The following is a 23905-nucleotide window of genomic DNA, read 5'->3' as shown; positions in this document are numbered from 1 at the left end:
TCCTTCTGAATCCATCAGTTTACCATCAGTTTATTATCAACTCATATCCTTTCAACTTCTTTGCAATGTTTGGTTTAGTTTAAATGTTGCCTTTCAACCTTTCTACTATCTAGATTTTTGGCTTCTTTCTTTTCTCTATCTGTCCTACAAACCCAGGTACATACCTTTCATTACAACACAGTAAAGTAAACCCTCTCTTGGTCCCTACAGAACTTTGTATCTGCCCTCCAGTCCCCGGCCCTGTAGTAGCCAGACTTTTGAAACAAGAATCTACAATAGCTTTCTTCACCTTATGTTCCACCCAGTTTTTAACTCACTACAGTCTAACTTCTGCCTGTACTAACCCTCCCCACGGGAAAGGAGGAACATCACAGAATCATGGAAGGATGAAGCAGCATGGTGGACTCCCCAAGTTCAAAGCCAGGGCTAGTAGCAGGTGATTCTGGAGAGGCATGGGAGCAGGTCTTGATTGTGGAGGTCTTCTCTTCTGTTCTGAGGAGCTTAGATTTTCCTCTGTTCGGGTTAAGCAAAGGAGCAGAGTGCCATCCACTATAGTTACCAATATTAGATTCTCTGTGGATGGTGCTGTCAGCACTCGTGAAACTAGGAATTTGTTAGGAAGCTGTCATGGGCATTGTGAGAGCCGAGGAGGGAAGAACAGAGATTGGCAGGCTCTTCTGTAATTATATGCAAATACATATAAACGTGGTTTGTGCCATATAACCATCTATAAAAATAGAAGTTACTTTCCGTGCTTCAGGAATGGTTTGGTAATGTGATTAGGCTTAACAGGCTCTTAAACTTTTTCCTACCTGAAGCAGTTCAAAGGAGTTTACTCTGTTTTTGTCATCGAGGATTTAACACGTCAGGGTAACCAACTGATGTCATTGGCATTGCTTCCAGTGACAGCATACATGATAGTCTAGCGCTACTTCAATTTACTGAACATGGATGTTTGTTAAAGAAAATTTATCACAGTGTCACTGTCATTATAGCTTCTTATCCCCGTAATCCGATAAGCAGCACAGTGTTGTCGGGATGTCGTTAACTGATAGTGTTGACTTTTGTAATTTATATCTCTTGCAATCCGGCGGGATCTGGCGGATGGGCTTCTCCAAAGCTGAAAGGATTGCCAGTTTTCCTGTGGGGTCTTCTCAGTTCTGACCCTCTCAGTCCTCACACCAGCCAGGGGGCCCTTTCTCCTGACTGTCAGGGAAGACAGTGACTGGTCATGCCCTTTCATGTATACTGGCCTCATCTTCCACATTTTAATCTTTGTTTCCCAGTACTTCCCTCCTGAAAGCTTTGCCCATCCCTTTTTCTTTTTTCTGTCATGATTGTGAATTTTGTTAATTAGAAAACATGTAATTTTGCTCTGTGAGATGTTTGCTAAACATTTATATATTCTGTCAAAATAAAACCAATCTTAAATATTTACTGTGTTTGCCAACTTATAAAAAGGGCGCAAACGAATAGGAAAAGGTGGCATAGTTGATGAACCAAATATATTCACTGAAATGTGTGTACCTGGATGTCATGTTTCATGTTCTTCATTAATACTAGATATTTTTCTACTTAGTTATGTTTTGTAATCATTTTAGGACCTCGGAATATTGAAGATGAAGTAGAAGAACAAATTCAGCCCCTTCTCCATGAGTCAGTCTACACAGAACATGGTATGAATTAAAACCCATTTTCTCATGCATTGCTTGCTCAAATAGTGGTTTGAGCAATTACATGAAGAGACTTTGACATGATTTTTAAATTTAAGTCATAACTGGGTGGTTTTTTTAATTATTGGAGACAGGTATTTCTGAGAGAGCACTGGTCTCATTTTATCTTCTGCCTTAATGCTAAGGAACTTATCACATAGGTTTAATAAAGAAATGGTAGGAATGAATAAGAAGAAGTGAGTTAAGACCAATGATACATCAAGAACAGATGGCAAGAACAGGGAAGAGGAAAGTAGAACACAGCCAGGCAAGCTGTAATGGGCTGTCGGGCTGCCGTCAGCCGCCGAACCTGCTGCACACTTGGGTGGTCGCCAGAGCAAAAAGTACATCAGTCATATTACCAGGGAGGAAATGAACATGCTATCTACATAGAGAATATAAAACATTTCCCCAAATCTTACATCTAAATCATTTCTTACATGCAGTTCTGTACAGAGAATATTAAATTATACTTTAGAAACCCACGCGTTAAGATTTTATGAGCCTGTTTCTTGAAACACCCCTTGATAAAAGCAGAGCGTATAACCCCAAGATGTAACTCACAAAGGGATTTTGAAGAAGACAGAGCACATGGTAGCCTGATATGCCTAATGGTTTGATGTCAGCTGAAGAGAGTCCTAAAGGAAAAAATTATGTTTCTTAAAAACAACTGGGGCTCTCTATCATTGAAATTGCTTTAGCAGGCATGCTAAACCATCTTCCTCAGTCCTGGGTGTTTGGATGTTATGTGTAAAACATCCTGTCCGTCTCTGTCTGTGCCTGCTGGGGAGACTGTCTGCAGCTGAGCTGGGGGTTTTTGCCATTGGCTCTCTGGGGTCTAGGAGCCCGTGTCTGTGCATTACTGGCTTTTCTACTCAGCCAGGAGAGCTGCTGCTTCTGAGCGTGTGACTCCCGCTCTGGGCAAGCCCGGGCTTTCCCTTCCTACATCTTTGGTTCAACTCTAACCTAACATAAGGATGATGCAGTCTCAATAAATCAGGGATTTCAGTATGATGAGGACAGTGCTGTAACAGTGAACTGTAATGGCTCTGTGTGGGCCTTGCATAGACGTTAGCATTAGCAAAGGCTTCCCCAAAGAGGTGATTTTCTGACTTAATAGCTGAAGGACTTAATAGGTGAAGGTCGTGCTTTGCCAGGTGGGTGTTGTTCGTGGAGGGTCCCAAGCAAAAGGCCCAAGCCCAGAGGAAAAGAAGATCCGAGAGTAGTTCAGGGTGGCCGGCCAGTGGAGTACCTAGGTGGAGAGTGATTGGCAAAGGGTGTTTGTACTTGATTCACAAAGGAATCGGAGCCACTGGAGGGCACTAGGAAGCACTGTGCCGTCTGTCTGCCTGTGAACAGGAGCGGAGGAAGCGTGCTGCGGGAAAAGGAGATGGGGGCCCTACTGGTGATCTGAATGGGTCAGGATGGTCGGTCGAACCAAAGTTAGCCAAGGTGGGGAGAGAGAAGCGTGGGACGATATGGTAGACATTTGGATGGCTGGGTGTAGGAAGCCAGACAGAAGGGGGAGGAATCAAGTCCAGCATGCCTGGGTTTCTGGCCCCAAGCCTTCCTCTTGGACTTACTCTCTTCTTTACTTAGAAATTCACAGAGGCCATGGATTTAAATGTAATTTGTGTTGCTTCCGAGTATGTATCTGCAGCCCTATGTCCTCTGAGCTCCTGGCTTATCGAACTGTCTGTTGATCTCCATTTGCATGTATTTTTATGGGCATCTCAGACTCAAAATGGACTTAAACACAATTCTCGATTCCTTTGCATTTCAAAGCTCTCCCCCACCCCCTAAAATTTTACTTTTATTCTACTCTTATATTTAGTCATGGTCTAACCCCTACTTAGTAACTTAAGCTAAAAACTGGGGAGTTTCCTTATTTTTCTTTGTCTTCCTGTTGCCTCATACGGGACCGATGGGCAAGTCCCTCCAGCTTGGCCTCCAGCATGCATCTGGACCGCAGTGTCACAGCATCACTGTCCCCTTCTATATGATGGCTACAGAGGTGTCCAGTTGGGTCTGTGTTTGATATGCCTGTTCTTTTTCTTTTTCTCCTCTCAGTCAGTTTCCTCCAGTGCAGATGTTCTCTTTTCCTTGTGATTGCCAAGTTTGTCTGCCTCAGGACCTTCGTACCTGCTCTATCTCTGGCTGGTGTGTGTGTGTTTTCCGGTCGAAACATGGCCTCCCTGAGTACCATCTCTGTCATAGACTTTGGCTGCACGTTCTGCACTTCATCGTGGTGTTTCAGGGCCTGTGACTATCACGTACTAGCTGTGTGGCTTTAGCCGAGTTCCTCAAGGTCCTTGTCCTTCAAAGGGGGATGATAGTACCTACTTCCTAGGGTTACTGTAATGGCCGAAGAGGGCTTGGCAGTGCCTCAGATGTAGTCAGCCTTCAGGGAACTGTTTTACTGGGCTGTCACTGACGGAGCAAGGGAGACTCAGATAAAGCATGACGTTCGGTTGCTTTCCCTACTGAAAACAGGGACTTTCCATTAAGTAGCAGTGGCCAAGAATTAAATCCTGCTCATGTGAAAACCATGAAGTTGCCCTGGATAACATAAGAGTAAGGAAAAAAGAATATGGAAGAGGGAGTGTGGTAAAATCAGGGACAGGAGTTAGAATTGGTGATTGGTTTGCCGATTAGCTGAAAACCTGAAATGAGGAGAAACAATGTAGCAGGCTGTGACTGAAAGACAGAAAACAAATAAATAGTGTGGCCATAAATGGGCCCACAACAGTTCAGTACCAGCAGAGGACATTGCTATGCCATACTAAAGGTGAGGGAAGGAAACCTTCCTGCAGTGTTTGAGGAGAGTTCAGTGGCAGCAGAAATAGCAATAACCTGATGATAATGATGATGATGATGATGACAACAAGAATAACATAAAACAGTAACACCGAAGTGGTTACTGTGGTCTAGGCAGTTGTCCAAGTGCTTTAAATCTCACAACAATGCTATAAGTAGGGAGTCCTATTATTTCCTCTTTTTTTTTTTTTTTTAAGATTTTATTTATTGGACAGAGATTGCAAGTAGGCAGAGAGGCAGGCAGAGAGAGGAGGAAGCAGGCTCCTCGTGGAGCAGAGAGCCCGATGCAGGACTTGATCCCAGGACCCTGGGATCATGACCTGAGCCGAAGGCAGAGGCTTTTAACCCACTGAGCCACCCAGGCGCCCTACTATTTCCTTTTTATGGGAGAAAATTCTTTGGCACAAAGTAGTTATGTAACTTCTCTGGGGTGTCACAGCTGATGTGGAAAAACTAGATCTGGAGCCACACACTGGAGACCCCACACTCCTGAGCCCTTTATGGCCCTGTGAACATAGCTAAGTCGCTTATGTTGCTTGGCTGGAGTGTTATATGTATAAGACATACTCTGCTTGAAGCCACGTCAGGTTACTGCTGGGAGAGTTTCTTATACCACGACGACAGGCTAAACCATATCGCAGCGGGATAAGTAGCTTATCCAGCATCTACACAAACAAAGCAGAACAGCTCAGGATATCATAAAAGTTCGTCTCAGAAGAGAAGAATAGGCATTTCTGTGTAACTTACAGGCTCCACATAGCAACCGTTAGATGCAAAGTATAGCACATGTGACCTCATGCAGATGACCTAGCATACAGCTGACAGGGGTGTTTGGCCGTTCTTTGCAACAGAGCATTTTATAGAGTTACTTAAGATTGGTATGTGGAGGGGCGCCTGGGTGGCTCAGTGGGTTAAAGCCTCTGCCTTCGGCTCAGGTCATGGTCCCAGGGTCCTGGGACTGAGCCCCACATCAGGATCTCTGCTCAGCAGGGAGCCTGCTTTCCCCTCTCTCTCTGGCTGCCTCTCTGCCTACTTGTGATCTCTCTCTCTGTCAAATAAATAAATAAAATATTAAAAAAAAAAAAAAAAGATTGGTTTGTGGAGTTTTAGACCAGTTCTCAGTAAGCGGTCCCAAGTTGATCTTCTCTCTAACCTGGTGATAATTGAAGAGGCAAATACATTAGCAATTAGGAATTCCTTTATTCATTCCTTAAATACTTACTGAGCATTTCTTATGGCTAAGCAAGGCCCTGGGTGCTGGGCATACATACTAAGTAAATATATGAGGTCCCTGTGCTTGGTGAGTTCATGTTCTAGTGAGAGAAGGCTTTTGCCCCCTTCAGGTGGACTAGCACTTGACCAGAGTGAGGACAGAGGCTCAGAGCGGGCAACAGTATGTGCGATGGCCCAGATGAGGGGCAGGGAGTGCCCAGCAGCAGGAGCGGGTATGTGGCAGCCCTTCGGAAGAGGCTTACGCGTCCGTGTTAGCTGCTGCCTCTGGGCCCTTGGTGTGGACTCGTGTGACTTTGTTCGTTGTGACCATTCAAGGAGACGATGATGTTCAACAAGAAGAGGCTGGACAAGCAAGAGGACCACAACTGGAAGATGATGATTTCCTTGTAGGAAGTGATGCAGATGATAGATTTGAGCCCTTGGAGACCAGAACATTTCACGAAGGTAGGAAATGTCTTTTGGTTTCAGAATAAAACCCAGCAGTCACTTTGTAATTATGATTATTGAAGTCTTTCTTAAACACCTTTAAAACCAAAATTTAATTTTTAATCTGAAGTTTCTTTTTAAGTGGAAGCTGGGAAGTCCAATTAAAACTAATTTTTTCCCTAAAATAAATAGAAATCTTGATTTTGATTTAAAGCACTTAAAAAAAAAAGATTTATTTATTTATTTGACAGACAGAGATCACAAGTAGGCAGAGAGGCAGGCAGAGAGGGGTGGGGGGAAGCAGGTTCCCTGCTGAGCAGAGATCCCGATGTGGGGCTCAATCTTAGGACCTCAGGATCACGACCTAAGCTGAAGGCAGAAGTTTTAACCCACTGAGCCACCCAGGTGCCCCTCAAAGCACTTTTTTAAGGAACTATCAGAATATATAAAGTCCTTATAAAAATAGAAGGTAAGTGAAATGCTTTAGTACATTGCTTCTACTGTGCCTTTCTTCCTGGAGTGCCATGTATCAGAAGAAATTCAGAAAATTGATGAGATATTTTATTTGGCAATCTGTCACAAACTCTTGTTCTAATATGAACTCGATAGTCACAGTTTATAGAACACAGTTCTTAGCTTCTATGCCAGGCATTGACAACATTTTTCTTGGAAATAGCTAGAGGGTCAGTATTTTAGGCTTTGCAAACTATATGGCCTTTATTGAAACTACTCAGTTCTGCTGTCAATAGTGCAGAAGTAGCCTTAAATAATACCTATGTATTAGGTATATGTAGGTATAGGGGTATGTATGGCCATGTTTCAGGAAAACTTCATGTACAAAAATCCTAGTTTGCTGATATCTGTTCTGTATCAATGTCTTCCATTAAATGCTGGTTATTTAAAAATCCATTGAGTAGTTTACCTTGGATCATCTGCAGAAGGCAAGTTAGAAGTATAGTTATTCACTGTTGACCTATAGAGAGAAGGAATTTCTCTGATGAAGAAAACTTTTTTTCATACATTTTGTGTTTTGCTATGTTTTAATGTGTCACTACCATGAGTATTTATTTGAAGCCTTATTAAATGAGCACACATGCTTTGTTCTTATGGTATCTATTCTCCGATCTTTTTTAAGGTGGCCCTTAAGACTTTACTGAGCTGTTGAAAGATCCTTTTTTAACTTTTTAATTAATTTATTTTTAAAGTAAGCTCTCTCCCCAATGTGGGGCTTTAACTCATGACCCTGAGATCAAGAGTCACGTGCTCTACCCACTGAGCCAGCCAGGTGCCCTGAAAGATTTTAATCCATAGGTTGTACTCTGATTGATTAATGATGTTTTATTTAGAAAATAGAAGCATATAAATGACATATTTGTGTGGATATAATTTTATACCTAAAGTGAATACTACTGAAACATAGTTTGAGATGAGACTTTCATTTCTTAAGAGTAAAAGTAAAGAAAAAGGTTGAGAGCATCCACACAAAATCAACCATCTAGTCCATTATGTTCCACCATATAATAATCATCGGAGTCTATGGTTAGCTTGCATCAGGACCCATGCAACAACATGGCCCCACATGCCGCAGAGGATCTGGATAAGAGGTGGCTGGCAGGGTTTAAGGATTAGCTAAACCTAAATCAAGTTTAGGCAAGTAGACAGGCAGAGAAACAAGCAGTAAATGAAATCCATAGCACCAATGAAAGCAGGAAGGTTCAGAGTAATAAGGTCTTGGATTCAGAGAGGGAATTTCTTATGAATATGGGCCATGTAAGAGGTACTTGACATCCCTACAAATATTTTTCAACGTTGGATGCAATTAAGATTGCCTAGAGAGCTTTTAAAAGAATGCTTTCAGTGAACCAGAGTGTTTCAGGGGGTGATCTCTAGAATGGATCTTTGTGCCAGCTCCCCGGGTTCTATCACAGTGCAGCCGCGGTTCAGCAGGAGCATGGCCAGGCTGTTGATTTTTGCACATGCCTCCCCTTGTGTTCTAGACTGCTGGGTGTGGACAGGCTAAGGTGTGCACCTCGATCCTCACAGCCCCAGGGGAATCAGGTGAAGGCATAGCACCTGTACGGGCTAAACATTGAGTGGAGAGGTAGCCTCAGCAGAGAGGTAGTCACAGCAAAAAGCACAAAGGAGTAATGAAAAAGTAAAGTGTATCTCCTTTTCACAATATGTAGTTTATTGGAAAACTAAAAGCAAGAAACTCTTGTTATATGAATGAATATATTTTAAAAAAAACTTACATTCATGCTTATTGTTGAGAGCAGGAAATATACTTTTCCATAGAAATCATGTTCTCACCAATGGTTTGGTTTCCATACCAAACTACAAAATTGTATATAATGCATAATTTTCTATGAGAAATGTACACTCAGAATGATTTTGAGCTTGTATATGAGTTCAGCTGCATTGTGCATTGACAATAGGCATTTCTAGACCAGCTTTAGAACTTGAGAACTTTGGGGCACCCGGGTGGTATAAGACTCTTGGATTTGGCTCAGGTCGTTATCTCAGGGTTGTGATCTCAGGGTCATGAGATCAAGCCCCATGTTGGCTCCATGCTCAGCACAGAGTCTGCTCTAGACTCTCTCTCCCTCTTCCTCTGCCCCTTCCCACGTGCTCTCTCTTCCTCTCTCTCTTCCTCTCTCTTTTTCCTTCTTTCTCTCAAACAAGTAAATAAATCTTAAAAAAACAAAAAACAAAAAACAAAACTTTAGACCTGTAGTTATCATGTATGTTACAGTCTCCCGGGGGGGGGAAAAATGTTTCTAATTTCTAAGTAAGGCCGATTAAATGACTTCCACATTTTCCTGGTATCTCTTGCTCCCTCCTGTCTTCAGCCAAGCTGGGTCAGGAAGATTGACAGTTACTCAGAATTTTGGTATCTTAGGTACTGCTTACATAACACATTTCAGTTAAGACTCTCAAGTAACTTGAAACTTAACGAGTTTGCTATTTTTTGAGGTTAGGAGTTATAGATTGGGGGTAGGAAGAAATACTTCTAAAAAGTTTACAAATTGAGAATACCTTACTTTCTGACGTCGTCTTTAATTGGGACATAGATTCAGTGTGAACTTAAAAGTTGTTTATTCATAGTCTTCAGAAATTAAAAATACTCTTAATTCAGGTAGTTGTTAAATTAACAAGGTTCAGTGGAGTAGTGAGAATCCTGTGGCTGCAGCCTTTTGCTCTGGGGGGTCTGCGGGTTCAATTATGAACCCATTTACCTGTCAGCTCCCCGTCTTAGAAAGTCTCCTCTGTCTCTCCTTGTGTTCCCATCTATAGACTGTGCTTTTGCTCTAGACAGTAGGACACCATGGTGGAACGTGAAGTAGACCACGACAGCCCCTTTTCCAGGTCCAGCCCTGTCACTGGGTTTCCCTGTTCAAGTCGTCCTCTCATTAGTCCAGGCTCTGGGGCATTGAGTGGGTCGAAAAGAATGAGGCATTTCTAAGTGTAGTTCTAGTAGAAGATAAAGTGTTTAGCAAAACAGTTAATGGATATTTTTTTTATGTTTTATTTTAATAATTATTTGCTTTCAAAATAAAATCAATGACAAGCATAGATTCAGGATCTAAATCTACAGTATATATGCACACAACTTGATGAAAGTAGTAATATTGATTTGGTGTTATTCTTTTCAGAAACTGAAGATAGTTACCCTGTAGAAGAGACAGGTGAGATTTAAACTTAATACTATTTTTTAATTAGAATGAGTCTCTTCCTATAAAGATCATCGTGAGAGAAAACATTATCTATGGTTATCTATTAATATATTTTATGTCATAAAATATATAGAATATAGTTAATTATTATATATATAACTTAGATATATTATGTCATAATTTCATCTATATGTTTCTTTGTGAATATAGTTTTTGTGCTTTTGAAGTCCACTCCTGAAGATAAATACACTGTAATGGGATAGCTAGGCCAAGACATACAGTAGAAGTACATGTTTGTAGTCTTAAATTACAAAGTCAAAGAAAGGTCAAAATTGTGTATTGTCGCTAGTCAGGCATCCTCAGAAGATATGGCCACACTGGAGATGGACATGTCATCTCTCAGTCAGCCTGTGTTGGCCAGTTTTTCTTCCAGTGCTAGAATAGATCCCTTTCTTTGTGCTTGAGGACCCCATGATATCCTTGGCTGACACGGAGGACCTATATTGCTTCAACAAATGCTAGAATTGTATTGTGATCTGGGAGTACTCAGGTACTGGGTCCAAGGGTGAGGGGCTGGGGTGCGTGTGCCCTTCCTCAGGCACGCTCTGCAGCAGGTGCTTGCTGAGTGGACGGGAGGAGGGCTCACCTGCCCCGCCGTCTCTGGTCTCTCTCTCTCTGTCTCTGTCTCATTAGTCTTTGGCTGAATATAGTTGAATTTGTATAATCTAAGTGAGACTATAGCCTCACCAGTTTGAGGCTCAGTTATAAACCCATTGATGATGGGGACTGTCTCATTCATCTTTGTGTTCGGCATTTCCCAAAGTGAGTGCCTGGGTGACTATAAATGTGAGCATCATTATGATTTGATTTTACATTTCTGGCACTCCTGGATATTATGCTTTTCCTATTTTGTGTATCAAGTGCAATCCTTCTTGAGATAGATTTGTAATTTCTAATCATTTCTTAACTTACAGCTTCACAGGTTTATAATCAGGATATGGAAGAGATGATGTATGAGCAGGACAATCCAGGTTTGTGATACGTTTCGGTTTAAGGCACTGGCCAAGGCCATTCTACCCCAGGGTTAATGATTGACTCAGATTCGGCAGAGTCCTCTTTACAATACTCACAGTCCTTTTTGGTTGCCCAGACATTTATAGAAATTCCTGAATATAGTTTAATATTACATGGAGGAATGAGGAAAAAAGGAGATGTATTTTTCAAACCACCATTGGGACTTTGCCCTTTGTAGATAGGATGCTGGGAAGGCAATTCGGGAATTGACGAGGCGGAGTGGTATAGTGGAGTCTCACTGGTTCTTTTCCTTCCTGTCTTTGTGACTGAGAGAGCAAATTATGGACCTTTATTCAGCTTAAATTTTACTGAATGATAATGATAATATCTATCTCACCCACTGGTGAAAATTGGAATTAATTTGTAAATACTTCAGAATGGCATCTAGTAATGTATTTGGTTTTTTCACGTTTGACAAAGGTATATATGTTTTTCCTTTTAGATTCCATGGAGCCAGTAGTGGGTGATGATGAAAGAAGGTACCACGAAGCAGGTACTGAATGAATATTTTCATTAGACTATAAACATTACTCAAGGCTTTATGGTTGTAATGCTATGTTAAAGGGATTTTTCTTTCAAGGGAGTCAGAGAAGGAATCCTAACACCTAATACAAGTCTTTTTGCTTTGTAACAAGATTTGATTATGAAAAGAGTATCAGGCTTTCATATTTTAGCTCATCTACACTGGCACCATGACAATACGGGATATTAATCCTTAATGCTACTTTTGCATATCTTACTTTATGCCAGCTTGAAGAATTTTTATGAAAATAATTTACTTGTCTAGTGTTTTTACTGTGTCTAGTGTTTTTGGGGCAGAGGCACCTATCACTGACCGCAGACACTGATATTTAAGAGAACAGAATTCTGTATTTGAGATTAAGCTGTGTGTTTTTGTTTTTTTTTTTTTAAGCTAAGCAGTTGCATAGAATGACCCGTTTAATACTGAGTTTTATGATCTTTTTTGCAGATGACCTTACATACCAAGACTATGATGAACCAGGTTTGAAAATGCTTCTCAACCTTAAGCCATCTACTTGTTTTAAGACTACTCATAGTTTTTAGAGTTATAGAGGGTAGTGTTTTAAGCTTCAAATACCGTAACTTAAAAGCTCCAAATGAATGGGAGTTTTCAAAGAATTTACCTGGGGAGATTGGCTACCTCCCCCATTGGTTCGGCCATTGACTAAGTAATTTCTTAAACTCTTTTCAAGTTGCCTTCAGAAGCAGCTAAAAATTATCCAGAAAACGTATCTCATTACTTTATAGCCTTAGCTCTCTTTCGACTAACATAATGTCTGATGCATAGAAAACTAGTGAAAGTTGAACTACTCTAGTTTCTTCCACAAAATAATCCCACTCTTTTTTTTTTTTAAATTTTTAAAATATTTTTTATTTATTTATTTGATAGAGATCACAAGTAGGCAGAGAGGCAGGCAGAGAGAGAGGAGGAGGAAGCAGGCTCCCTGCTGAGCAAAGAGCCCGATGTGGGGCTTGATCCCAAGACGCTGAGATCATGACCTGAGCCGAAGGCAGAGGCTTAACCCTCTGAGCCACCCAGGTGCCCCAAAATAATCCACTCTTAAAGGAGATGGGTCTACTAGCATAAAGAAAGTTACAAAAGAATTTCACTGCAGGCTTAAAAGTGGCATAAACAAAAGAGTTTGGGCATGTTTTTGGCATGAGTGGCACTAGATTCAGATTTGGGCATTTATATTTTCAGTTTGTTGCCAAAGCATTCCCCAGCCTGTTTTATTAAACTCCACAAAGTAGATTCTATTTTTTGCGACTTCCGAGATGAAAGAAATAAGGTTCGGAGAATGTAAGTGATTTGCATAAGATAATATGACTAAGAAATGATAAAGCCAATGGTATATCATTTTTATTCTGCCACCTTCATAGATGACTCTGTAAAAGGAACAGAGTCAGCTGAGCATAACTTCGTGTGTGAAGCAAGAAGGACGGAGAAATGTATAGTGCTTGAGTCAGTTATAGAGGACTTTACAGGCTGATGGTTTGGGGGCTTGACATTCAAATAGGAGCAATATGGAGTCCCTACTCTCAAGAAATATATGGTCTCATGACAGTTGGTGGTTCTCAATTGAAGAAAATTAGGACTGGCTGTGTATAAACCTGATATGCTAATTTGTTAAGCACGTGTATTTAAGATTTAAGGCCCTACGAAGATGACCAGTCACAGTGGCTATCTCTAATGGAGTATGAATGATGCCATTGGAAGCATCCTGCATTCTTTAAGAATTTTAAGAATTAGTTTCTTTAAGAATTTTAATTTTAATTAAATTTTAATAAATTTTAATACAATTTAATTAATAATTATTTAATTTAAGAATTAGATTCTTTAAGAATTAGTTCTTTAAGAACTAATGTTTTTATAAGAAATTAAATAACTTGGCCAGTATGATTGGATCTAGATTTTCTTTTCAGTTTCAAATTTAAAGGAGAGAATAGAAATTTGGAAATAAAAGTTGTATGTAGAGATGAGATACTTTTCTCATTTCTGTCACTCATTATAGTGTTTGTCTAAATGTGCTAGGAAGAACATGTTTGGAAGGCAGTTTGCAGACTAGATCCAGAGAACCTTAAAATCAAACTGGAAAGAAGTGTAAAATTAGATACTGTGTTAAAAAAGATGTTATAAAAATAAGTGTGTTTTCATAGGCAGAGAATCAGAATAAGCACAGTTTAACATGTTAAAAAAGAGTAATAAAGTAGGACCTAAGGGGTCATCAAGATTTGAGATACTTTGGATCCTAAGATTTTGAGATACCCTAGATTATCTTGCTATAGAACCTGAACTTTTTCAAACAAAAGGGGTTTGATAGAAGTGGTAATAGGATTATTCACAGTGTTCCAACAAGATACATTTGCGGCATTCAGGAACCAACTAGGGAAGCCAAGTGAACATATGTAAGTGAGTTGTAAGTAGGGTGAAAACAAAACCATTTTTCAGTAGGTGAACAGAATATATTCCGTATTAAACTCCCTACATCTAGAACCTGGAAAACAAATTAGAAAGCATTAAGCCTACATTGGATATACCTAGGATATGACAGTACCAGCTTACCTTCTGATCGATTTATTCATATAATGCATACATATTAACTACTTTATGTCTAAAACAGGACTGGAGCAGTTCTAATGAGGAACACACACGGTTTGATCACACAAGTAACTTCAGTTGTGTTTACTTGAAATTGTACTAAGTGCTGGTGAGAACAAGGACAGTGTGTAACAAGAGCATACAGTGAAGAGACCTACCTAGTTTGTGGACCAGGGAAGGCTTCCCTGAAGTTAGAAGGGAAGGTTAGAGCCATTGACAAGGCAAGGGCAAGGTGGGCGGAATGTCGCAAGAAGACTCTGAGGTGCGAAGATGTGTCTGGAGGGCTGGCAGTGTCATCTGGGCTGAGATTGCGCTGTGTCTGGGGTCCAGAGGATGCCTAGAGTTAGTCTGGCATATTCACCTACCCTCAGGGCATTGTTCAAGGCGCTACAAAATCAGATGTGTGTTTTGTAAAGATCGATCGGTCTGACATGTAGCACATAGACTGGAGAGAGACAGGAGTGGATATGGGGAGACCAGTTAGTTTAGTGCCATTATTCCAATCTGATCTTGCCCTGGGCCCCATCTCTGCCTAAAGAGCAATCAGAGGAGATGAGTTTCAGCAAAGGGATGTTCAGCTGAGTCCCATGCTGCTGAGGACCCACGCGAGGTAGGCACTGAACACATGCATTGCATCTAGTATGACAGTGGCCCCCTGGTGACCTTGGCCGGAGCCGTTGTCAGGGGACACAGATGAAGGTGGACAGAGATAAAGTAGTTTAAACCAGGGTGGTGGCAGTAAAGGGAAGCGGACAAGATGAGAAATGTAAGGAGGAAACATTGACGGGGCATGATGTGTGGGTGTAGCTGGGGCAGAGAGCAAGGTGCCTTTGATGGATGGTGGTGCTTTTCCCCTAAGGCAGGACTGGAAAACAGGAAAGGGCCAAGAGGCTGTGAGTCCAGTCTGTACATGTTGACAGTGTCTGTCGTGACATCCAGGGGGATATGTAATAACCTAGTTGGTGGTGCCTGGATCTCAGCCGAGAACTCGCATTGGTGGCTGTGAGTTTGGGAGTGGTGAGTCTGTACAAGATAATTGAAGCCAAAGTCTGAGATCACTTATGCAGGGAGGACAGTGTAGGGGTATGGGAGGCTCTGTGGCTGGCCTTCGATGAAAGCCAACATTTCGTGCCTGGTAGGACTAAGGTGAAGAAGAAGATTGAGAAGGAGAAAGGAAGAAATGAAAAGAGAACACAGTCACACTGAAGTGTTTAAGGGAGGAGCTGCTGGGAGCTCTAACTCAGTGAGGTGGAGCTCGTCCATTAGATGGAGTGAGGTGGTCTCTGAGGAGTCTTGGCAGGGGTGAGTCAGGGCCACAAGCAGATGGCAGTGTTTGGGGAAGGAAGTGAGGGGTGAGATAGCAAATGTGAATGACTCTCTGAAGAAATGAGATTGTGAAATGGAGGGGAGAGTTGGGGCAAGGGGAAGTAGGCTCAAGAAAGGGCTTTTTTTCTTTAAGTTGGTCGAGTCTTGAGCAGGTTTAAATATAACAGAGTTCAAAGTGACAGTGAGCAAAAACGTGCTGCTCCTCTCTCTTACCAGTACCACCAGAAGGACAGAAGATGATGGATTAAAATTGTCCTTTACTCTACCCAGCACTGAGAATTAGTATCTGAAATATAGATACTAATTAATTTTGGTTGCTTAAAAAAATTTTCTTTATTAAATGATTATAAAAAATACACTGATAACTGTGGTAAGAAAATAAGAATGCTCGCTCAAAGTGAACCAGAAAATTTGAGGCATTTTGGAGAATGGAAAAAGCTGGGATTGGGTTGACCAAGAAAGATGTGTGACCCAGCTGAGCCCAAAAGAAGAAACCAGAGCCTCCTTTGCAGCAAAGCAGAGAGCCCTGAGCCCCGTGCAACTAAACAAGAGAAATCGGGCAGTGGGCTCATGGCCTGCCAGCTGAACCCTCACTCTGAGGGGCTGGCACCGGGAGTGTTTGCCTCCAGGTGGAAGATCAGAGAGTTGTTACCTAAACAAACAGAGAATTTGCCTGGTGAAAGCCCAGAATCCTCCCCCCACAGACATGAAAGATAGAAAAGGGAAATTCAGTGCCACCAGGAACTAAACAGATTTTGGATCCTGGTAACCAGTAATTGGGGAAGATCCTTAATTTCTCCCATTTTACATGAAGAAAGCATTTGTAAAATGGGAGAAATTAAGGTTCTTCCCCATCTCCTATGGCTAAAAGGTGGCCGACCTGGACTTTCAATCTGTGTTTGACTCCACACCAGACTCTTTCCTATCCTGCTCTATAGCCTGCCACTTGCCAGTGACTAAGTCCCAGGGGTTCAAGGATGAATTAGACATTGTCTCTGCTCATAAAATTATACAGGGAATGTTGTGTCACAGTGAGTTATGTAGCCCTAAAGGATTATTTTTTGTGTGTATTTTCTAGTATACGAACCTTCGGAAAATGAAGGTCTAGAAAGTTCAGGTAAGCTTTTTCTCTAAATGGGTGTTTCCTGTGAGTCAGCCCCCCTTTGTATTTATTAAAACTCAGATAACTTGTGGGACAAAGACAGATGTAGGCAGAAATCCAAGACATTTTCCAGTCTCCAAGGAGGTAATTGCATATTGTCAATATATTCTTTTCCTTGTACTTATGTTGTGAGTTTTATGTCATTAGGAATGATGTCAGTCTATTTGAAGTATACTTTGAATATAATTTAGGAATTAAAGTTGATATGCTAATATAAAGAGTTATGAGTCTCCATAAGAAGGCCCTAGTCTAAAAAGAGCCAAATTTAGTTACCTTAGTAGAGATAAGTTAATTTAGGAATCTAGTGTGAGTTAATGTAAAATGTGTTTGGTTTTTTTTTTAGATAATGCCATAGAAGATTCAAACACAATTTTAGAAGGTAAGTTAATTTTATAGAGATAGTTTTACTTTTTGTATTAAAATTATGTTCACACATTCAGCAGATATGTATTGGACACTTTGGTGTCTGTAGGATGCTTGGGGCTAGGAGGGAGAGCGTGAAGACGATGGCTAAGATTTCTGGTTTCCTTGGGGTTGGCATTCTCGTGGTCCGACATGATGAAGTAACTACAGATTGTGAAAAGTGCAATAACATAAAACCAGGATAGTCCAATAGCAAATAACTAGTTATAGCAAGGCTCTTCAGCGAGGGTGGTTTTGTCAGACAGGGTTAGCCTTGGGCAGGGATGGGTTGAAAGTTGGGTTCTTTATGTTGTGGTTCAGCTGGACAGACTATTTTTGAAAGTGAAGGGATTGTTCCAAAACAGTTGTTGCCTATATTACATGGTGGTGCTTCGACAGCATGTAGAGTTACAGAGATCCTAACCGCCTGCAGTATTCTTTCACATATGTTATTTTGGTTGTTCCTCACAGTGGACACTGAAAAGGTAGAGTAATTTATTGCGGGTTTTTGTTTTGTTTTGTTTTGTTTTGTTTTATGGCTAAGCTGGTATTCAACCCAGACTTGGGCCTACAGTGGACTCTGGGGTCCCTGGGCTTTAACGGCAGGAAGTTGCCACAGGGAACAAGTAATATGGCATTTGCTCTTTGTGTTACTCTTAGAATTCATTGCTGAGCCACTCATTGTCAGTTTTCAGGTTAAAGGTTGTTGCTTCTGAGCTTGGTTAGGCAGAATATTTAATAGTACAGTTGAGTGAAATGGGAGAAGATGGGGAGGAGTGAGGGAATGTGGGAATACCGTAATTGCCCTCATTTTCCACTTAGCTGCTGACAGAGACTCTTCCACAGCTGCTGTGACTACTGCACACACGTAAATTCATTTCATGTAGCAGACTGGATAGTGTTCATTTTTTCTCCTACCTCCTGTGACTCAGTTGTCTTTGAATAATATAGCCAAATCTGTTTTTTTATTCAGTCAGAGTCAGAAAAGAGAAACCCCCCATCCCTAGGAAAAACTTTATCCAACCCATCCCACATATATTGTTTTATATAAGAGGCGGAACGTTACAATATGCATCTTGGCCCTGCCTTTCCTGTGTTTGAAGTAGTTTTTCCAAAGACTTTTCCAAAGTCACCATTATATCCTCTACAGGCATTTTGATAAGCCAGTAGAGGATATAGTGGAGACTGCTAAGGAAATTCTTTTTGCAGGGCAGTGGGGCTCTGGACTGTGTGCCGTTAGCCCTCTCTGTAGTTTCTGTGCTTCTGTGTTTGGAACCTGAGTGGTCGGTGAGAAGGGACTCATCATCTTCACGTGCCCTCTAACCTTCTCTTGCCCACTGTCCTTGACTTGGCTCAATGTATCAAAATATAGTTGGATTCCCACACCAGCAATGACAGTGTCATCATTGACACTTCCTTTATCTCTGTAGCTAATCAGTCCCAAGTATTGCTGACTGGGCTTCCAAAACATTTCTCAAATCCCTTCTTTCCTCTGTGGCTCTGGTGATCTAGTTCAGCCCTCATCACCTTCCTGGATGGCAGTGATAGCCTTCTAGCCCATCTTCTCAGCTAGATACTTGTCTCCTTCAAATCCACCTGTCATGATACCATTAGGGTGATCTATTCAAAAGTAGAGGTTAGGCTGTATCAGCCCTGTGCCTAAACCCTCTTTACTGCCCCATCTGTCAGGAAGGTTACTTTCTGTTATAGGCAACAGAAAACTAAACTTGAATTGATTTAAGCGTTAAAGATTCAGGTGACGATCAGTTGTGAACTTGGAAGACCTAGTGAGGAATTTGAATTATAGTCCAGGTGCAGTTGGAATCTGGGAAAAATACTTAAATGAAGTATGGCATAATTCGACTTATTTTAAGGAATTACTTTCACTCCTAATTAGAAAATGGATTAGATGGGGACAAGAATGGAGGCAGGGACCACCCTGTAAGGAAATGTTTGGGTGCCAATCCAGGAAGTGATCATGGTGGCCTAGAGGAATGTCGTGGCTGTCAAAATAGAGGGGCAAGTTTTGAATTTGAGATATATTTTTGAATTATAACTGATGGACCTTTCTGATGGTTGTGAAGTAAAGAGAAATAAAGGGAGACTTTGGTTTGGTTTGAATAACTATCAAATGATGGGACTGTTTACCAACTGTGGGATGGTGGCAAAAGTAGGATCCAGAATAAACTGGTTTAGGGGAGAAAACCAAGGCTCCATATTAGATATTTAAGTTTGGGAGTGATGCAGGATTCCCAGGTGAAGGTATTAAGTAGGGCGTTGGGTGTGCCAATGTTATGAGCTAGATGGGTGAGACCTGAGACTGATGTGCTTGGGAGCCATCATCATGAAGGTAGGAGTTGAAATCCATACTGAAGTGGGTTTAAAAAGTCCTGGAGTAAAGAAAATCAGTCTGTGCTGATATAATAATAAGTTTACTGTTTCCTTTAAAAAAATCCTCCCATTATATCATTGCCAAAATAAATTTCAGGTGAGTCTGTTAAATGTACACTTTTTCAGAATAAAACTAAATTGAAATTTTGAATTTCAGATTCAAAATTTGCTTTATCTTGAAATAATAATAAGGCTTTCTTAGCATAACATCAGTGATGGAAATAATAATGTGATTAATACTTTATGATGCACACAAGTTTTTCAGACCTAAAATGACAAGTAAAAGACATTCTGAGAAAAAATATTGGTAAGGGTGATACAGTGCTAGTAGTTCTCTAACTTACTAAGAATGAGATCAGTAGGCAAACCTTAACAAGCCATTCATAACAGAGAAACGTAGTTGTTCATAGCACTGCCACTAAAACAACGAAATATGCAAGAATATTCATTGAGATTAGTGGGAATAGGTGAATTTTTTTTCCTTTTTCCTTTTATGTAAAAAATATTTCCAGATCTTCCATTTGGGTATGTATTATTCTTAAAATTAGAAGCAAATTAATTTAAGAAGAAAAATGGTTAAATAGCTGCATAAATATATGAGTTTTAGAAAATGCTATAAAAATTCTTCCTTTTGACCCAAGTCTGTTCCACGTCTTCAGGAGCAAAAGGAAAACTGATGTAATCTTATCTCTAGATTAAGGTAATGTTCAATGGGTTGTTAGATATGAAGATCTTAAAATGTGATATAATTTGATAGATGGAATCAGATCAGTATATTATTATACCATTATTTGATAAGGTCTATCTGCGGTCTCTTTAGATGCAAATGGGTTGAAGTGGCCAGGGAAAAAGGCAAGATGTTTAAAAAGTCATATCCTTATTTTTGGCCTTTCTTAGAATATGTTATCTTGAAAATTATTTTTCAGAAACTTTATTAAGGATAGTAATTAACTTTTAGGACTCTCTTTCAGTTTCTTTGTGTTGTTTCATTCATGTTGCATTTAGGGTTGTGTATTAAAAACTTTTTTAACAAGATACTTTAGACCTCTTTCCTCAGCTCTCTTATCAAGTCTGATGCAAAATTGTGGTGAAGACCGGGGTTTTAGTTCATATCTCCTTTGCACAGGCAATGAGTTTTGGTCATGGTTAGTCAGTTAGGCAGATATGGAAAGCCTGTTTTACAGCACACTTGAGAAAGTATACAACATTTTGCAAAGTTATGGCTAACTCTTCTTTGTTGTAATAGTGTGAAAACCTAATGTTTTTGTCATCATTGCAGTCATATTCCAGAAATGTCTGTAAAAATAATCACTGTAACTTAAATACAATCTGTGTTTGAAACACTGGTCAGCAGTATGTAATGTACTGTAATTTTCTTATTTTAGAAGCGCACATGCCCCCTGCTGAAGAACAACAGGAAGTACCACTAGGTATGACATTTTTTGGTTGAATCGCCCTTTCCTTTTCTGTTTTAACTTAAAATGTACTGTTGATAGTCACAGTGGCTGTAGGAAGTCACTAGTCTATGAAGGGTAAAAATCCTGAGAGAAGGATTAATTGTACTTCAATTTAAAGAGAAAATTGTCTGTGTTTTGATCAGTTGAGCCAAAGTAAAGGAAAATACAGGTCAGATTCAGTCAATCCCTGTTGAGCTAGGAGGTGAGGAGCAGTAATAATCAAAGTGCCATGTGATTTTGGCCATTATAGATGGTGTAATAGTAGTTAGGTGGGGTTCCCCCCCCTTTTTTTAACTGATAAGCTAATTGATGATGGAATCTGATTTGCCTTAAAATGAGAGTTTAGTAGTGCATAATTTAGTGACTTGACTTTTCTAGTTCCCCATTCCCATGAGGGCATCGTAGTGCCCTGGGCCTCGTTAGTACCAGAAGTCTTTGTTTCCAGCTCACTGGGTTAATCCGTTTCTGCACTTTTCCCTCCCCTCTGCCACATGTCCCTCTTACAGCAGTGAATTTAGGGAATGGGGACATCATTTCAACCAAGGCCTGTGTTTTCAAATGGCATTTTAGAGATGACATGAACTCTACCTGCAACCAGAAATGACATACAAACCTCCTGTTCTCGTAGTGGGAAACATGTTTTATCAAGAGGGGAATTTCCAGTACCTCTATCCCAACTAGGCCAGGTGTATTTCCTCTTGTTTCTGTGTTTTATTTCCATTTTCTTTCTTTTTGTGTCACTTAATGGTTGAATTATTGCTCCTATTTTTTAGACGCTTAATGTGAATTTTGTGGCAATGATATGCATTACGCTTTTTGAGTCTGTAGAAATAATAACTGCCAAAACCTATTAAATAATAAATTTCAAGGAAAAAAAATAACTTTTATAATCAAAGAATATTTTTAGTTGTATACCCCAGCTCATCTTTGCCTGTTTCACGTTGGGATGTTTTAGGTTTTGGTGATTGTTATACCATCTGTACAAATGCTTAAAAGAACTGTGTTGTTGGTATTATAATGTGAATGAGAATGGAATTCCATGGAGAATTGGGACTTTAACATGATGGATACTGCGCAGGTGCGTGTATTTTGTGTTTAGGAAAGGTGCGCAGAGCAGGGGGAGCTGCTGATTCTATCCTGCCTTATAATTTCTTCTTTCTTGTTGAGTGGTGCTTTCCAGAGGGCCTCGTTTCTGTCTTGAGGAGGCAGAGCATGTTACTGAATTAGCATTTTGATTACTGTCCTGTACTTTAAAGAAATTGTCTTATAAGTATTTTTTAAAATAATGAGTTTTTACAACATTGGCCTTTTTCTAGTTACAGTTCATATTTTTTAATATTGACCTGACTTTAGCGAAGGCATAAAAATAATACTGTTTTCTGGCCAGAAATTTCTGTGCTTTTTTTTCCCATGTTTTATAAGCTGAGTGCAAGAATTTCCTTGCAACATAAATATGAAATACCCGGTGGTTCGGGTGCTGGAAGGAGGTGCTATTTTAGAGGAGGTATTTAACAACCGAAGCACATAAAAACGAAGATTTGCTAAATATGTGTACTCACTGAAATATGATAAGCTCCCAATAAATAAATGGTGACTGTGGCTATTTTTGTTTAGTAATTAATTAGCCTGGTCTCCGAGGTGAATAAAGAGAAGTTAAATCCTGAAAGACCTGCTCAGGAAGTTGTAACCTATAATTTGGTGTCATAAAAATTGGATTAACCTGCTGCCCAGTTACAGTGCGACCTTTCCAGAAGAGACTGTGAGGCCAAGAGTTAGCAATATGTATTTTTAATGATTGCACTTGCTTTGCTTATTTCCCATTATTTTCATAGACTTAGTTTATATTACAACCTCTTTTATTCAGTGTTATAAAAGAATAATCGTTGAAACTCTGTATTCGTGATCTTCATGTACAATAAGCCAACTGCTCTTTTAAGTGCTTAACATCTGTGGGATGACAGAAACTGCAGGAACACTGATGATGGGGCCTGTCTCCCCCAACTTTGCAATGCTCCTTAACTTCCAATCTTGAAAGTCTATTATTCAGGGGAAATGTTAATGGAGGACCTCTGCAACATGCTAGCTCTTAGTGCACTTTACTCTGGCCCTTGGGATCTTAAGTGATGATTACTTTGCCTTCCCTGATCATTCCAAGACTAGGTTATACTGTCTTAATATTGCTTATCAAAGTTCGCAATAGTATATTTATTGGCATGCTCTAACCCCGCAGGGCGGGGACTGTCCTAGTTCACCATTGTATTGACCCACACACTAGGGACAGGGAATATGACCCTTTAGGAAGTAGTAAGCATTCTGTAGGAGTTCTTCTAAGCACATTCCATGAATTAACTCATTTAAGATTTCTGGTTGCCTAAGAGGTAGACATGCTGTTATCTCCATGTTACAGATGAGAAAACTGAGACACAACGAAGCTGATGTGAGAGCCAGTGGGTGGTAGAACGGACGCTGCCCCTTGCCTGTTGGCTCCAGAATTCAGGCTCTGGGTTTCTGTGCTCTAGAGGACTTTTCATAGGGAAGGCCTAAGGGCTGATGAGTTCTGAGAGCTGTTCTGATGTGATAAAGATAGAGCTGTCATCTTATTCAGCATCTTTCCCTTACTCTACGTTAGTACTTCAGCTAGGACCCAGAAGTGTTGAATATTAAGATTTATGGTAGAAAGTGGGTTGTCCAGTAGCTTGAATTTTTTATCTTTTCTTTATATTTGTAAATTTATAAGTGCTTTGCTCTTGACAAAGTCAGTTCTGGGAATTGATCATTCTGATATTAGAAGTCGATCATTTTGAATACCAGTCTTTTATAAAAAATTGTTTTTGCAATCCAGGCTCCTTAGTGAGTTTTTACCTGTCTCCTAAAATCCAGATTTTTTAAAAAAGATTTTATTTATTTATTTGAGAGAGAGAGAGAGAGAGAACACATGCCCAAGTAGGCAGAGCAGTAGGCAGAGGCAGAGGGAGAAGCAGACTCACCGCTGAGCAGGGAACCCGATGTGGGACTCCATCCCAGGACCCCAGGATCATGACCTGAGCTAAAGCCGGTTGCTTAACAGACTGAGCCACCCAGGCGCCCCCAAACTCAGATTTTTTACTTGA

The 23905-nt window shown here is 40.4% G+C and overlaps 1 protein-coding gene across 1 annotated transcript in view; it reads left to right on the top strand.

The window, feature by feature from the left end:
* ASPH (aspartate beta-hydroxylase) overlaps positions 1-23905 on the top strand; it is a 215430-nt gene that overhangs the window by 69240 nt on the left and 122285 nt on the right. The window contains exons 5-12 of the mRNA XM_032316775.1: positions 1602-1676; positions 6078-6206; positions 9842-9874; positions 10837-10893; positions 11379-11429; positions 11907-11939; positions 16889-16924; positions 20724-20768. Coding sequence (XP_032172666.1) covers positions 1602-1676; positions 6078-6206; positions 9842-9874; positions 10837-10893; positions 11379-11429; positions 11907-11939; positions 16889-16924; positions 20724-20768 — 459 coding nt within the window. The remainder of the gene's footprint in view (positions 1-1601; positions 1677-6077; positions 6207-9841; positions 9875-10836; positions 10894-11378; positions 11430-11906; positions 11940-16888; positions 16925-20723; positions 20769-23905) is intronic.

This window comes from Mustela erminea, chromosome 16 (genome assembly GCF_009829155.1).
Source record: "Mustela erminea isolate mMusErm1 chromosome 16, mMusErm1.Pri, whole genome shotgun sequence".
Classification (NCBI taxonomy): Eukaryota; Metazoa; Chordata; class Mammalia; order Carnivora; family Mustelidae; genus Mustela; species Mustela erminea.
The sequence above is the reverse complement of the archived record's forward strand: the minus strand, read 5'-3'. Positions and strand labels throughout refer to the sequence as shown.